This window comes from Leptopilina boulardi, unplaced genomic scaffold, assembly GCF_019393585.1.
Source record: "Leptopilina boulardi isolate dan_hultmark-lab unplaced genomic scaffold, ZJU_Lbou_2.1 LbouV2_51, whole genome shotgun sequence".
Lineage (NCBI taxonomy): Eukaryota > Metazoa > Arthropoda > Insecta > Hymenoptera > Figitidae > Leptopilina > Leptopilina boulardi.
The window spans coordinates 2,380,492-2,398,463 of NW_026137996.1; the positions used below are offsets into that span (position 1 = coordinate 2,380,492).

Consider the following 17,972-nt stretch of genomic DNA (forward strand, 5'->3'; position numbering starts at 1 on the left):
CAATATTTTGATTTACGATATACTTAATTTTTTTTTGTTATTTAAGTGTATTTTCACATCCAGATTTATTATGGATGGATAAAAAATGTTTTTCCAGTGAAGTAAACAAGATTAGGGATTTTTTTTTTGAAACCATTTTTCCCCTTTGATTATTATTTTTTTTTTTTTTTTTTTTTTTTAATGAACTTGGTAGATTGCCAAGTTTCATAGTATATATAAAAGATAATTATATCAACTTTGAGAGCAACTCGTAGTAGCTCTTTTGCGCGAGAGAAGCATAAATTTTGTCGTTTAATTCTGAATTTTATTTTGGCTCCTCTCTATCAAGACATCTATCTTTCCTCACCGACTTTTTGGAACGAGTTTTTTTTTCTTTCTCTCTCTCTCTTTTCATTATATAGACGCAATAACTTCACTCATCATTTTCTTCTTTTCTCTCTATTTCTTAAGTGCGTGATTTTATCTTTTAAAAGAGAGAGAGAGAGAGAGAGAGAGAGAGAGAGAGAGAGAGAAAAGCTAGTGACGTTATTTTTGCACGACAACTATTATTAGTATCAGTACTCATATATATGAGTTCGCGGCCAAGAATATCTCGCGCGCGCGGTATGTCCCTCGACGTGTGCATACATTTTACCTGCTCAAACCGCTTTAAAATTTCCCCCCTCTCCCCTTCTTCTCTTTTGACGTTTCGTGTACGAAATTTACACCTCGACTTCAATTCGTTGCACGCAAGGACGTTATATATGTTATAGGTCACTCTCTCTCTCCCTCTGTTTTTCTTTCTCTCTGTATTAGATTTTGGACGCAGATTATTATCAATCCCGAAGGCAATTCAGTGACAGGAAATGTAGCGCAGAAATTAATTTGCAACAAGATAACAAACTTCTTACTCTAAGCATGACATTTCACTTTTGTACATTTTATCTAAAATAAAAATTCAAGGTTTTGAAAATCGGAAATTGTTTTTAGAAAAATTTGTAAAGATCGAAATTTTTTTTTTGAAATTAAAAAAGAAGAACTATTTTCTGAGTCACTGTACAAAAATTTGGTATTTTATTAGATTTGAAAAATTTAGTAAAAAAAACTTTCTCTAAATAATTTTTTTCTTTTTTTCTTATTTTGATTGACAAAAAAATTTGTTAATGGAAAAAAAATTTATTTTTTACACCTTATTGTTATATATGAGGAAGAAGAATTTCTCCGATAGTTAAATAAATTTTTTGCCTATATGTGAAATTAATTATAAAACAATTGAAACTTTTCAATATTGATGCGGATAAGTAATATTGAATTTATAATTCATTCGGAGAAGAGAGTTCAATACTTTGTATATAAGCTAGGTGAGTGGCCTAGTTTTTTTTTAACTGTCAAACATCAAACTCTCAATGTTTCATATACTCAATAGGAATTTTTTTTCTTTTTTTAAAGTTGAAATTTCCTATTTATTTTCTCCTTTTAGATAAAAAAAAAAAAAATTCATATTGAAGGAAATTTACGATGCAATTGTTTTCTTTTTCATTACGAATATCATAGTATGTTTTCTTATTTCGATGCAGGAAAATAGTTTTGATTCTGTGCGCTTATTTTATTATCAATCTAATAATTTGCATGGCGTCAGTAATTCTGTTCTCTCTCGACATCGAAATATATATATATATATAACCGGGTAATCGGGCCGAACATAAAACATAAAACGAAACTACCAATCGATTAGTTTTGCTGGCATTCAAACACCCCCCCCCCCACAATATATTCCAATCTCAATTATGAGGCTTATAACATGAAATTGATTTTATGCCTTTAAAATTGACAGCTGTTGAAATTTCACATAAAATATTTGATAAGAAATATATTATATTGAATTTATTTATTAATAAATAAATTTATAGATTCAAAGCCCTTTGGTACAAAGTACTTTACAATGAATATAAAATAAATCCTTGTTAACAACAAATTATTATATTTTATTAATAATTATTTATAACTTATTTATATTTATAATAAGTAATTATTTATAACTATTTATATTTATAATAAGTAATTATTTATAACTATTTATATTTATAATAAGTAATTATTAATAACAAGTTATTTATATATATAATAATTTTTTTTTTGTTTCTATATAAATTAACAATTGATTTTTTGTAAAAAAAATATTACCAATATTTTATGTTATTTAATATATTATAAAAAAAAAAAGATTTTTGATTTTGTATTCTTTTTTTTTCCCCGAGTTAAAAAATTGAAATTGAAGAATGTTTTTTTTTTTTACGTGACCTGGCATGACCTCAAAACTCCATATAGAGGCATTTTTTATGCCCTCTCCCCTTTTCCTCGCCCCGAAACACTATAGCTGTAACGTTGCCAAATTTTATATAAGCTATATCACCACTATTTCTATTGCCGATTCCACAGCCCCCCAAGCTATTTGAACTTTATCCATGCTTCACATAAAATTCTTCCAAAAAAAAAAAAAAAATTTTCTACAAAATATTTTTACTCAGAATTTTATTGCAATTTCACCGGTAAAATTTTTTTTTTTTCAATAATAAAATTGTTAATTTCTAAAATTTAATTTAATTTTGTTTATATAATTTTTATTATTTATTTTTTCAGGTGGTGCTTGTTTTCATTCTCAGCATAGCGTCGCTTATAATATATTTCATTGATGCCTCCAGGTGAGTAATTAATCTTAATATTTAGTTACAATTTAATTTAAATGAAGAACAAACAAAAAAAATATTTTTTCTAATGTAAATAGTTATTATTAAATAAAAACGGTATTTGATTCAAATATTTTTCTGGATCAAAAGAAAAAAATTTTTTTTTTGGAAAATTCTATTGTCATATCGATTAAAAAAAATGAGCAATTTTTGGCAAAAGTAATTTTAAAAATATTTCTTGAATTAAAAAACAAATAAATTTCTTTTTTTTCTTGATATCTGTTACAGCGAGGAGGTGGAGCGTTGCCAGCAGTGGAGTAACAACATTACTCAGCAGATAGACTTAGCTTTCAATATATTTTTTATGGTCTACTTTTTTATACGCGTAAGTATCACACTTGACCTGATATTTTTATTGTAAAATATTCTTTATATATATATATATATATATATATATATATATATATATATATATATATATATATATATATATTCAATATGATAGGCAGACGAATGTATTTTATACAATGATTCCGATATATGCAATATGGAAAATTATTGCATATATGTAAAGTCTTTAATAACGCAAACGTAGATTTATAATGTTACTACCATGCGTGTTGATATTGCATGCCAATAGAGTAACGATGTTTAAATAGCAGATTAAATTTACTACTAAATATCGTTTATAAGCTCGGTCAAAATTTACAGCCTATTTTGACGCACTTAATGATATTTAGATCCTTCATTGATGGTTTTATGGCTGTTCAATTGCTTTCACTTTAAACTGAAAATTATTCAGTGATTTAATAAACCTCGATACAAAATAAAACTTGTTGAAATTTTTATAAATATTGTTAAATAAATTAAAATATTTATTTAAAATTTACTTGAGTCTATAACTAAAACTTACGTTTACTATTACTTATACTGACAGTTAAAAAATTAGGCTGACAAAAGACGATTTGTACTACTGAGACAATATTGTATACACTTTGTCTGACTAAAATGTACTTTTATCACTTCGAGAAGAATTTAAATTTTCTGATTTAATCACAGTTTTACTAGTTAAATACGAAAACTTTTTTTTTGTCCTGACTTATCACTTTTACTACTTATTAAAAATTTGAAATTGTTTTGTCTTACGGAAACGGTTTTAGTGATTTTCTTTTTTTTATTAATTTTAAATTCAGTGTCTGAATTTTTTTCTACTTTGATGAGAAATAGAAGAATTGGAATATTTTTGACTATCCCAGGTAGAAAAATTAACATTACTAACGTTACTAATATTACTAACGTTACTAATGTTACTAACGTTAGTACCTATAAAAAAATTAAGAAAGTGTTTCTAAATTGTATTTTTGCAGAAACTTGTCGAAAAGCGACCACCAGGAAGTATTTAATGTTCTTACCCGCACTTTTTATAATTTTCATTCCCATTTTCACTTCCACTTTTTTATTTTCATTACCGTTTCCACTTTCACTTTTTCTAATTCTCATTCCCATTTTCACTTCCACTTTTTTATTTACATTACCACTTCCACTTCTACTTTTTCTAATTCTCATTCGCAATTCCATTCCCACTTCCTCTCTTTCTAATCCTCATTTCCACTTTCACTTCCACTTTCACTTTTTCTAATTTTCATTCCAATTTTCACTTTTTTATTTTCATTACCACTTCCACTTCCACTTTTTCTAATTTTTATTCCTACTTCCCTTTTTCTAATTTTCATTCCCACTTCTACTCCCATTTTTTCCACTTCTAATTTTCATTAGCTGTTGCCATTTCGACTAAAACTGTTTTTAGTTTCCATTTACACAACCATTTCCACTTTTTTTAATTACAGTGGATGGGAAATGGGAGTGAAAATATAAAAAAGTTGTAATGAAAATAAAAAAGTGGAAGATGAAATGGGAATGAAAATTGGAACAAGTGGAAGTGGAAGTGAAAGTGGGAAGGAAAATTAGAAAAAGTGGAAGTGAAAGTGGGAAGGCGAATTAGAAAAAGTGTAAGTGAAGTAGGAATGAGAATTAGAAAAAGTAGAAGTAGAAATGGGAATGAAAATTATAAAAAGTTTAAGTGGAAGTGAAAGTGGTAATGGGAAAGTAGTGGCAAAGTTTCTGTGAAAATATATTTTAGAAACTCTTAATTTTTTTATAGGTACTAACGTTAGTAACATTAGTAACGTTAGTAACGTTAATTTTTTCACCTGGGATCGAAAACTACTACTTACATCAAAATTAATTGAATAGGAATTATTTTCACATGAATTTAAATAGTATTGTCTGACTAAAAATTACTTTTACTACTTTACATATTAAATTAACAGAATATGAATTATTTTTACAAGAATTAAAATAATATTGTCTGATTAAAAATTACTTTTACTATTTATGTAATTATTAGAAGAAGTTACAACTTTTTGTCTGACAATAGCCGTTTTTTTACTACTGATACTGCGCTTTTTTGAATTATTATTCATAGTTAATTAAAACTTGCTTGTACTACTTATATACTTTTTTTTGAAAAGAATATAGACGGTCTGACAGACATATAATTTTACTACTTGCACCTGATAATTGAAACAATTTGAACTATTTTTGTCTGATTTAAACTTTTACTACTTGTACTAAAATCAAAAATATTTATAAACCTCTTTTGTCTGAGACAAATAATTTCGTACTACTAATACCATAGTTTGAAATATTTTGTCTGACTATAACTGATTTTTACTACTTGCAATAAAATGGCAAAATATTTATTAAAGCTCTTTTATCTGTCAGGAATAGTGATACCACAGTTTGAAATATTTTGTCCGACTAAAACTGATTTTTACTACTGATTTTATAACTTGAAGAATATTAATTCTGCCCTGGAGTATTTTTCCAATTTTTAATATATAACTTTTATATTTTTTAACAGTGTCTGACTGAAACTGACTTTTACTACTAATACCAGAAAAATAATTTCAAGTCTGCCAAACGAACTTTATATGTCTGACTAAAACCTGCTTTTACTACTTGTAATTTTTAGAAAAATAATTGAAACAGTCTTTTGTCTGACAGAAACGATCTGTTACTACTAATATCAAAATTAAATTTTTTTTTACTTCATTGACTTGTACTACTGACATTAAAAGAATAATTAACGAAATATTTCATTAATTGATAAAAAAAAGTACATTTTTAACTCAATTAAAAACTTGATTTATTTACATTTAATTATTATTTAATTATAATAATAGTTTAATTTAATATAAATTAGAATAGGAATTCATTGAAAATTATCAATTTAATAGAAATGGATGAATAAAAAAAAAAAAAAAAAAAATCTGTTGTAGTTTATCGCCGCCAGTGACAAGCTGTGGTTCATGTTGGAGATGTATTCGTTCGTGGACTACTTTACGATACCACCGTCTTTCGTTTCGATCTATTTGGATCGAACATGGATCGGACTGAGGTTCCTTCGAGCCCTACGACTGATGACAGTCCCTGACATCCTCCAATACCTCAACATTCTAAAAACATCGAGCTCCATTCGCCTCGCTCAACTTGTATCCATTTTTATCTCCGTCTGGTTGACTGCTGCTGGCATTATACATTTGGTAAAACAAAACAAAAAATTCATTATACCTTTCAATTATTTCTATATATTATAATTTTATAATTTTTTATAATTATTCTGTAGTTTAGTAAAATTTATAAGGATAATTTTTTTTTTGACATAACTCAATTGAGTCACATCAAATAGAGAGGAATGTTGAAAATATTTTCCTAAATTAAAAAAAGAGAGAAAAATTAGAAAAAAATACATTAATTATAATTTATTTGAGAAGGAAAAAAATTTCCTTGGGTGTTTCATAAAATTTGTTTCCAAGATTTTATACTTTCTAATTAGGAAAAATATAATCTTTTTCCAGGGACCTGTTTTCAGTTTTTTTTTTTTTTTTTCTTTTACATGTTTCGTATATATATATTCTTACAACACGCGAGAAAATTAACCTCATTTTAAATAAGTTTTTGTTTTAAATTTAAAACACTTTTTTTCATCTCTTGAAGAAAGTATTGAATTCTTTTTTTTAATAATCGTTTTTCGATACTTGGTTATTTTTTTCAATTTCTCCATTTTGTAAATTATTTTTCGTTTTTATTTTTTTTTAAGATAATAATTTGCTATGAGTGAAATATTTATAGTTTATGGTTATTTGTAGTTATTTATAATTATTTATAGTAATTTATAGTAATTTATAGTAATTTATAGTAATTTATATAGTTATTTATTTATTTATTTTTTTTTTAATATTTTAATGTTTTCAAAATGAAAATATATTTTTTTCCAAACGAAAGTTTAGAAAACTTTTTAATTTAATACACAGCTTGAAAACTCAGGGGACCCTTTTGAGTTCACGAATCCACAACAGCTTTCATATTGGACATGCGTGTATTTCCTGATCGTGACTATGTCAACTGTGGGTTATGGTGACGTTTACTGCCAGACGATACTCGGCCGTACATTCCTAGTATTTTTTCTACTCGTCGGTTTGGTAAGCTTCTTTTAATGATTATTTTAGAGGAGAGTAAAAAAATTAATTTTTTTTCCTTTCTTAATTTTAATGAAAACAAAAAAAAAAAAAAAAAAAAAAAAATGAAATTAGTAGCGCCATAGGCGTTAAAAAAAAAAGAAGGCCGGGGCTTGCTCCTATTATTATAAAACAGTGGACAAAAAAAAAATTCACGCAAGTTCTTTTTTTGGCTTTGTAGAATTTTATAAAACAATTTTTTTTTCTCGCAGGAAGCGGATCTCGGCTTTCTCAAAAAAAAAAAATGAATAAATTGTTCTTGTTACAGAGTGCGAAACGAATATTTTTAATACTTTTTTTTCTATCTTATATTTTATAATTGATATAATTTTTTTTGTAATAAAAAATTCCATTTTCGAGAATAGATTTTTTTAGGGGTAAAAATTTTAAATGCGCGATGTTGCTCTAAAAAAAAAAAATTATATATGAAAATTTTCTCTTTCGCTGCGCTGCTTTATTCGTTTCGCACATTTCACGTTGCTATGCGCGCCTGTATTTGCTTCTTTCATGAAAACGTTTCGCCAAAAAGACTATTTACTACTATTTCGTTCTCTTCAAACTTTTTTCTATTTTTTGTGGTGGCTTTATACGTGATCTCTGCTCTATATATTTTTATGTCTACGTTCAATGAAAGCAGCGACTACACGCGCTTACGACTTCTCTTTCAGAAATTAAACAATATAATCGTCCTCCGTTAATCTCATATTATTAATAACAAAAAAATTATTTATATTTATCAAATATTAATTACTTTAATAATTACTTATAATAAATATACAAAAATTAAATAAAATTGATTAGAAAAGTAAAAAAAAAAAAGAATTAAAAAATAGAGGAAGGGATAATAAAATGAGTAAATTATTTTTTAATAAAGAGTTTATCGGACGACAATAGGTAAAATAAAAAAATAAAAAAAGTGAAATACTTTGTTTGAATGGTGATATAAATTGCATGGTGTATGCACGATTCTTAATGACAAATAACAAATTCATGTTTTTTTTTCTCCAATTAATTAAATTTTTTTCCAAAAAGTTTGCATAAAATTTATTAACTAATTTTATTTGAAAAAAAATTTTTAATCCTTCGAGAGTAAAAAAAAAAAAAAAATCTAGTATCACCCTTCAAACGAGAGCTTCGTTTATTGCAACTTTTTTCCAAGCATTCGAAATGAATTTCTCTAATAAGAAAGATGGAATTAAAATATTTTCTAAGCTTCGAAAAACGTTTATGAAGTCACACGGTATTGACATATATATATATATTTTTTATGAAAGGTATATAAGGACTTAATTCGTTAATTTCAATATTGAAACCTACTAAAAATATTTTTAAATTAAAATTTCAAATAAGTTTTAAATAATAAATAACTTTTTACTAATAAGAAAATTAAATCAGAAAAAAAACATTATAAAACTCGCTAATATTGAAAAATTTTGTAAAAATTATTTCTAAGTATAATATATATTAATTATTAAAATTAAAACTATTTTATAAAATTTTTAGTTATATATTGTAGAAAATAACGAATTAGGATTTTATATTGTTAATGATCAAGGCCAACTTAAGTCACCGATCAGCTTCACCTTATTTTACATAATTTTTGTAAATAAAAACACGACAAACTTACAGTATATATATATAATATTTCCCTTTTTTTTCCTAAAATCGCGATTATAAATTTTCGATTAATATCGCGATATTGACGGAAGGTTCTTTTTTTTATATTTTCTATACTTTCGCAAACCGTCAAAAAAAAAAAAAAAGAAAATTACTCGCATAATTACAAATAGAAAAATTGCGAAATTTTTAAAACAAAATTAAAAAGAATTGCAAAAGAAATTATGAAATAATTTTTTTTTAAGCGTTTACTGGCTACCTTTGCCTTATGCCTATATACCTTTAGGACCATTATTGGCAATTATTGCGATTGTGTTTATAATCGGTGAGCCTAATTTTTGCTTGAAAAATTTTTTCGCTTACTAAAATTTACTTAACTTTTTTTTTATAATAATAGTTTTATTTTTTTTTAATAATAATTTTATTTTTTTTTTAAATAATAATTTTATTTTTTTAAATAATTTTATGTTTTTTATAAGAATTAAAAGAAGAATTTAAATAGCGTTTTGTTTGACTAAAATTACATTTACTACTTATGTAAACGGAAGTAAAAGAATTTAAGTCTATTGTCTGAGTGAAACTGGTTTTTACTACTGATTCTAAATATTTTACAGTTTGTCTGACTGAACGTTACTTTTAGTATACTTTTACATGGAATATAAAAACTATTTTGTCTGACTGGAATTCGCTTTTACTGCTTACACGAGACTTGAAACACTTTTTAATATTCTGTCTGACTAAAAATCACTTTTACTACTTACCGAGGAATTGATAAAAACATTAAAACGTTATGTCTGACTAAAACTCTTTTTTTCTACTTATTGTATTTTCATTGTTTTGTCTGACTGAAATTTACTTTTACTACTTACATTTATTTTTTATATTAACCGTTATGTCTGACTGAAACTTGCTTCTACTACTTACATTTATTTTTATATAAAACGTTTTGTCTGACTGAAACTTGCTTCTACTACTTACATTTGTTTTTTAACTCGTTTTGTCTGACTGAAACTTGCTTCTACTACTTATATTTATTTTTTATATAAACCATTTTGTCTGACTGAAACTTATTAGTTTTTTAAAACTGAAAATAATTTTGTCTGACTAAAACTTACATTTACTACTGCTACCATTTTTGGCTCCATTTCTCACTATATTTGCCTACTTTAAACCAGAATTAAGCAAATCAATTGTAAACACAGTCCACATTGGTTACTTCGTATTCCTGTCGTATAGTGATATATAAACAATTTTTGAAGAAAAAAAAATGAAAAAAAAAATAAAACAAAAAAAAAGTAAAGTAAAACTAAAATAAAAAAACAAATAATATTCATAAAAAAAATTTTACAGTAAAAATAGAAGTAAAAATAATTTTTTTCATTACTGACAAGTATTAATTTGATTCTTCTTTTTAAAAAAAAAAAATAATTATATACTTGTGACATAGGTATCGTTTATTTAAAACGGTCAATTATTCAATACGTGGAGGAATTTTTTTTGTAAATTTTTTTTTCTTTCTCTTTTTTTTTGTACAATGTTTTTTTTGTATAGATTTCTCCCAATAAAGGGAAAAACAGAGAATGCTCATATAAAAGTGAGTTGAAAAACGCATCGATAAAACAAAACGGCTTGGTAATGTCACTTGCAATCTTCTGGCTCTGGTCCAGGACGAATCGAAATGCTTTAATAAAAATACTCAAGGGGGCGGGAAAAAGGGAGATTGCTATTCGAAGGATATTCCTATGCAATACGGAATACGAAATGCCACTAGGATCATGAAACGATCTATATATCGTACTCGTGCTTTTTATATATATATATATATATATATATATATGTATATATATAAAAAAAACCTACACGCCTCACTTATTTCGTAAAATGATCTTTATATGATTCACATTACAAGTGACACCTTTTCGGTCTTTATAATTTTATTTTTATTTACAAATCCCATATAGGGTACATCTTTCTCTGTAGAAAAGTACTTCCCCCCAAACCCCCCGCCCCCCTTTAGAATCAGTTCATTTCTCTTTTTGAAATTGTATTTTTACTATATATTCAAAATTTTTCAACAGGCCATCGTGAAAAAATTGTATTTTTAATTTTAATTTTTTTTTTTATTTTTACTAAAATAATTAAAATATAATAATATATGAATTTATATTTTTATTGTGGGGAAGAATAATTAATGCTTAAAATATTTGTTCATATTTATTTTCTTTTGATTTTAGAAATAGAAATTATGACTTTGTTCTCAATTTCTATATTTATTTAACAATTTATGATCTTTGATTGGTGAAATTTTTTTGCCAACTCTCTTATCATTTAAAAATAAAATGATTTTTTTTTTAGATAAAATATTTGTCAAGAAAAATGAATGTATAAAATAAATAGAAAATAAAAATTTATTTGCGTTTTATAATAAAAGAAAGTTTTTTTTTTGAAACAATATTTTGGAAATGTCCTTTTTTTACGATGGCCAAATTTACTTTTTTTTTGTATTCAAGATTTTCTGGATTCACTTTACTTAATTCCACTATTTTTTTTTTACAAATGAGAAAAAAGGAAACAGTAATTATTACCATTTGTAAAATTTAGAAATTTATTTAAATATTTGGGTAAAAACTATTTTTTTTTTGTCAGCATTGAATCAATTTTCTAAATTTTTTTACAATTATACTTTTACTAAAAAACTTAAAATTACAATTCTTTGACATATTAATATAAAATATTTCCAAAAATGAATAGTATAAATTTTTTTTCTTCTATAAATTAGATAATAAATAATAAAAGTGCGTCAAAAATTATTTTTTTACACTATTGAACTTTTTTTTTCAAATATTAAATATTTTTTGTAAAATTTTTATTCGATACAAAATTTTTGTTGAAAATAAAAAATAAATTATTAATTGTGAAAAAAAAATTAAGTGGAATTGGGGCAAGTTGTTGATTCCATTTTGAATCTCGAATTTTTTTTTTATTTTTTTTTTTTTTATAGGGATTTTATAATATGACGAAATTGGTGTCTGTGCCTTGACTGTATGCCCTGTCTGTATATTATCTGTCTGTGTTCTGCGTATGCTCAAACGCTGCTGAAGTCACTGCAATCTTTTAACGATCTAGCCGCTTGCCTATATATATATTATATATTTCTCAAAGTTCGCTCTATTTGCGATACTTTGATGTCATCTCGAATTTTCTTCTGATTTTCTTATAACAAAAATACATATCTAAAAAAATAAGCGAAGGGAAGTGACTGACATTGTTAGATTTAAAAAAAAAATTCCACCCCCGATAAATTAAAAAATTCGACTCTGGTCAATGTTAATTTAAATAATTTTTTTCACAAACATTTACATTACTATAAAAAAAACGTTTAAAATGCAAATTATTGTGAATTTTTTTTTTAGAAAAATTCATAATTTATTTATGAGTTAATAAGATTTTTTTTTTTTGTCATAAGTAAGTAAATAAAATTATACATTAAACAAACTTGTATAATTTGAATCTTTAAAGTATTTAAACTTCAAAAGTTTATAAATTATTTTATTTTTGTAAGTTTTCTTCAGGTCTATAGGAAATGGATAAAAAAATACTATTATTCCCAATAATAAGGATAGTAATTATAATAATTGAAATAAAAAATTTTTTAATTGAAATTTTTGTAATTTTTGACATTAAAATTATATTTGTAAGTTTATTTATTAATTAGTAATTAGTTCGTGATATACTATTTTTCTTCGTCTTTTTGTATGTTGACAAAAACATAAGTATTCTTATATATATTATTCTATTTCTATTCATTATCTTTTAGGCATGGTGTAGAATTAGAATTTTCATCGTATAAATATAAATTTAGTTATTTTTTTCATTAAAAATGAATTTTTTTTTTCACATTTTTTATCTGAAAACTTGTAATATTTCTTTGAAAGGCTTTTAATGCTTTTATTCACGTTCTTGTTCTTTCTGACAAAAATTTTTCTTCAAACGTTCATTTTTTGGGAACTTCATTTTTTTAAATCTTACTTTTTTTTAAAAATATTTTTTAAAAATAAATCTTATTTTGAAACTCTTTTTCAGAAACACGTCTTATTTATATATACATTAAGCTCGTTCGTCAGCTTGAAATTCGCACTGTTTATGCTTGAAAAAAAAAATAGTTTTTTCTTCTATATTTCTCCATTTGAAAAAAAGCAAGAAGTAGGGGCTAGAAATTAAAATTTTTAACGAACCACTCGTACTATTATAAAATCGAAGGATTTTCTTATATAGATATATTTGCATCGAATGTTTCACCCGAATTTTTATATTTAGGTTTAACAAAAATTAGACTAATATATGTATTGGTAGTTAGTTAATAATTAATTTTTAGAACAAAAAATTTGGTATCCCTTTTTTTCCCCTACTACTTGTGTACCCTTTAGCGTTGCTTTTTTTGCTTTTGTGACAAAATATTAAAAATTCATAATTTTTTTCTTACTTTTTAATACTATATTTATTGTTGTAAAATAAAAAAAAATTAAGTAGTAATAGAAAAAATTTAGAAAAAATATTTTTATAATCATTTTTTTTTTAAATTTGTTCTTTTTTATTTTTTCTATGCGTGAATATTCGCATTTTAAATGTGTACAAAATGGAAAAATAAATTTGAAATAAAAAGATTTTTTTTTGTAAATAAACATGTAAAATTTTTTTTAGTAGAATCGTGGAAGAAATTACTGAGAAAAAAAATGCACGCGTAGTGAATTCAGCTATGGAAAAATAGTGACGTAGACTTTTCCAGTTATGATTTCTATTTGCAGGCAATTTTTGCTAGTAGCATACCCGAGATAATAGAGCTCGTAGGCAGTAGGTCCAAGTACAGCGGTGAATACAAGCGGGAACACGGAAAGAGGTATTATTACGTTAAATCCACTCATCAGTCGTGTCTTGTCTATTAATTCTATTCTCCGTGTATATTATTCACTTTTTCGTTAAAAAATTCAGAGAATATTCTCTCTATTCATTCCATAAATAATATTATATAAAAATTCGATATTTTTTTCCCCAATTATATTCAAAAATAAAAAAAATTTTTTTTTCTATCTATTACCCCTAGGGAATAATAAATAAATTCACTCTCTTTTCATGTGCGGAAAAATATATTTACAATTTTTAATATCATAAAATAAATTTCCGTTACAAGAAAAAAAAAAAATTAAATACCTAATTGTAGGTATTTTGCCAAAAACCCCAAATTTTCATCAATTTTGAAATAATTCTTTCCCGCTTTGTTTTATATAAAATCTTTACCTCTTGTAAATTTTCTTATATTGTTTTTTTTTCTTTTTTTTTAAATAAAATTGCTTCTTTCTGTTTGTATATCTTCAGAAAATTATTAATATTTCATATCGTATAATATATAAGGGTCTTCAATCTGCTGTGCTTTGTAAGTTATCCTTGCATGTAGATTATTTTTCAATACTATTTTTTTTTTTTTGGAAAATTACTAATTTAATGAAAAATACATATTTTTTTAAGCATGATATTCAATTTTATGATAAATATAAATTAAAAATTTATTGCATGTTTAAAATCCGTTCTTTCTGTAATATATTTTTGAAAATATATTTTAATGCATATATGCTTTTGAATTTCAATTTAAAATTAATATGATAATTATAAAATAATAATTTTTGTATTAAGTATAATTAAAATAATTTAATAAATTCCTCACAACTATTATCTATTTATCTTTTAATTAAACTTTAATTGTTTATTTTACCTTTTGTTACCATTCAACATTATTTACAATTAATTCATAAAAAGATAAAAAAAAATAATTTTTATTCTAATTAATAATTTAAAAAATTTACTATATTTGTAATTTCTAATTATTCTATTTCATTGTATTTTTATTATAAATTTATTTGGTACGAATGACCAATTTAGTCTGCTACCCAAAAATAATTGTATTTTTTTATTTTAAATTGGAAAAGAATTCTCAAAAATTAATCTCTGCTGCCTTAAAAAAAAAATTTAGTATAATAATAATTTTTATATTTACTAATTGCTGATAATTTCTTTATAATTTGAATTTTACAAATCACAGACAGAAAATGCAATTTTTTTTTTAAAATAGTAATTTTTAAATAAGTAATAAATAAGTAATTTTTCTATCTATATTTTTCAAAATTTTCTTTGATATATTTTTTTAATTTAATTACTGAATATCATTTTTAAAAATCTGTAATTAAATACTGTAATATATTTCTAAAATATTTTGCCCTTATATATATATATATATTTGGCTTATTCACAAAAGCAACAAAGAAATATTTTTATTCTTTGTGAAATCTGTGATGATATACACTAGAAGAAAACTTTTTAGAAACAGCATCTTATGATATAAAAGATTTTTCACAGAGTTATACTACTATATACACACAATCAACTTTTGCACCATATTTGTCGTTCTTGACTTTTAAATTTCTATTCATAAATTCAATATATTCCCAATGTTTTACACAATCATGAAATAATTTTGAAAAAAATATATATTCTCGAAAACAATTTCTCAATTTCATTATAGAGAAAAAAAAAGATTTTAAATCTTTGTTTAATTATTCTATTTATTGTTGTTATTCCACTAGAATGTAGATAGATAGTTATTCCATTATAGAATGTGTCAAAAAAGTGATGAGGAAATGAATGAAAATTATATAAAAAAATTTATTCTATCGTATTTTCCATATATTTTTCTATTTCTCTCATTTTTTTGATACAATTTTTCTTACAAATAATTAAAAAAATATATTGCTGGGTTTTTTTTTTAAATTTAAAATTTTGCACTGAATTCTCGAATATGAGAATTTTCGTGGCGATAATATAATATTTTCTCTCTTTATATGTTCACCAGAGTAAAAAATTAAAAAAAAAAAAAATTGTATTTTGAAGTAAATATAATATTTAACTCTTTTTCTCTTCCCTTATTTTTCTCTGTCACTCACTTTTCTCGCTATTATACTGACTTCGCTATATTAATAACAAATAAACAAAAAAAAAAACAAAAAGACAAAAAAAGAACGCAAATTAACAAAAAAAAGAGAAGAAAAGAAAATGTGAAAAATATATAATTGGCACAAAGTTTTTTTTTAGAGTTAATTTTCACAAATATAATTCTAAAAAATCTGAAAAGAATGATAAATAATAATTAATATTATAATATACTTAGCAATTTGAAATGGCGTACACGAAACCCCCCCCCCAAAAAAAAATTTTAATCAAAAAAATACTAAAGGAGTGTGAAAGCGTTTTTTTTTTTTTTTTTTTTTTTTTAAAGTGGTGAAGCAAAGTGGCACTTCTTGATAGAGAGAGTTTTAGTTAGGGTTTCTATTCTGATGGAAACGGATGATTGTGGGTGTGTAGGCGGTGTTCGCCAGCTGGATCCCAGAGATTACGGAGCTCGCCGCGAATCGCTGCAAGTACGGTGGCCAGTACAACCGCGAGCGTGGACGCAGGTACCCCAGAAATCCACCTACGTGGATCCTACCTAAAATGCCCTAATCTTAGCCCTTAAAAACTAATCCCCTGGTAGTCGCATATAGAGACGAGGAATAATTGCGGATAGCAAGCTGCTCCTTCCTTATTTTTATTTCATTAATATTTTTAAATATTATATTTACATTATCTTTTTTTTTTAATTATAATTTATATTTTTTTTAAATATAATTAATAAATATTATAATTTTAATTTAATGTAATTTTTGTCTGACTAAAATAGACTTTTACTACTGACAACAAAGTGAAAATATTTCTGAAAGAATAAATATTGACTTGTACTACTGACGAAAAATTATAAATTTATATTGTCTAACTAAAACCCATTTGTATTATATTGAGAAAATTTCAATAATATATAAAGTCTGACTAAATATTTACATTTACTACTTAGAAAATTAGAAATATTTAATTATACTGTGAATATAATTATAAAAATTTTTAGTCTGACTTAAACTCATTTATACTACTGATAAAAATTACAAAAAAAACAGGAAAATAGTCGAATTAAATATTGACTCGTACTACTGATAAAATTACAAACTTCTAGAATGTCTGACTATTTAACCTAATACTAAAAAAATTTATTAGAAATTTACAAAGACTGATGAAATTATTGACTTGTACTACTGACAAAAATTACTTTTAAATGTCTGACTAAATATTTATTTTTACCACTGGAAAAATGACAAATGTTTAGAATGTCTGACTAAAGTCCCATTTATACTACTGATAAAATTTAAAAAAAAATGTGAAAAGTCTGACTAAATATTTACGTTTTCTACTTAGAAAATTATAAACATATACTTATACAGTTAATAAAAATAATAAAAATTAAAAAAGTCTGACTAAAACCAATTTATACTTCTAATATAAAATTACAGAAAATTTAATAAATTCGAATTAAATATTGACTTGTACTACTGACAAAATAACAAACGTCTAAAATGACTGATGAAATATTTATATTTATCTAACTGGGAAAATTTAATACAAATTTTAGAAAGTCTGATTAAATAATTGACTTATACTACTGACAAAAATGACAAATTACTTTAAAAAAAAGAAGTCAGACTAAATTTTTACTTTCACTACCGATTTTCTAATTTACGTAATATTGTCTTAAACTACTGATATAATATCAAAAAAAGTTGAACTAAATATATTGACTATTGACAAAATTTGCAAAAACAAATAAAAAGTTGAAATTAATAAATTGACTTGTACTACTGGAAAAAAATTACCTATGTCTATCTAAATATCTACTTGTACTACTGGAAAAATACAAAAGTCTAGAATGTCTGACAAAATATTTACCTATACTACTGGAAAAATTTAATACAAATTTACGAAGTCTGATTAAACATTGACTTGTACTACTGAAAACCTAAAAAAAACTTGCCTGACTTAATATTGACTTGTACTACTGATAAAACTCCAAAACTTGTCTGATTTAATATTGACTTGTACTACTGAATTTAAAAAAAGTCTACCTAAATATTTATTTATACTACATGTAAAATTACAAAAAAAAAAAATTGTAATTCTGATTAAATATTGACTTATA

The 17,972-nt window shown here is 24.2% G+C and overlaps 1 protein-coding gene across 44 annotated transcripts in view; it reads left to right on the plus strand.

Moving 5' to 3' along the window:
- LOC127289936 (calcium-activated potassium channel slowpoke) overlaps positions 1 to 17,972 on the plus strand; it is a 105,434-nt gene that overhangs the window by 23,230 nt on the left and 64,232 nt on the right. For 26 of the 44 annotated variants that reach the window (XM_051318227.1, XM_051318231.1, XM_051318232.1 and 23 more), the window contains exons 2-5: positions 2,620 to 2,681; positions 2,955 to 3,051; positions 6,008 to 6,271; positions 7,043 to 7,210. In XM_051318227.1, coding sequence (XP_051174184.1) covers positions 2,620 to 2,681; positions 2,955 to 3,051; positions 6,008 to 6,271; positions 7,043 to 7,210 — 591 coding nt within the window. Of the gene's footprint in view, positions 1 to 2,619; positions 2,682 to 2,954; positions 3,052 to 6,007; positions 6,272 to 7,042; positions 7,211 to 13,668; positions 13,761 to 16,273; positions 16,366 to 17,972 lie in introns of all 44 variants that reach the window. The other 18 variants (XM_051318226.1, XM_051318235.1, XM_051318247.1 and 15 more) reach the window with 2 other exon arrangements.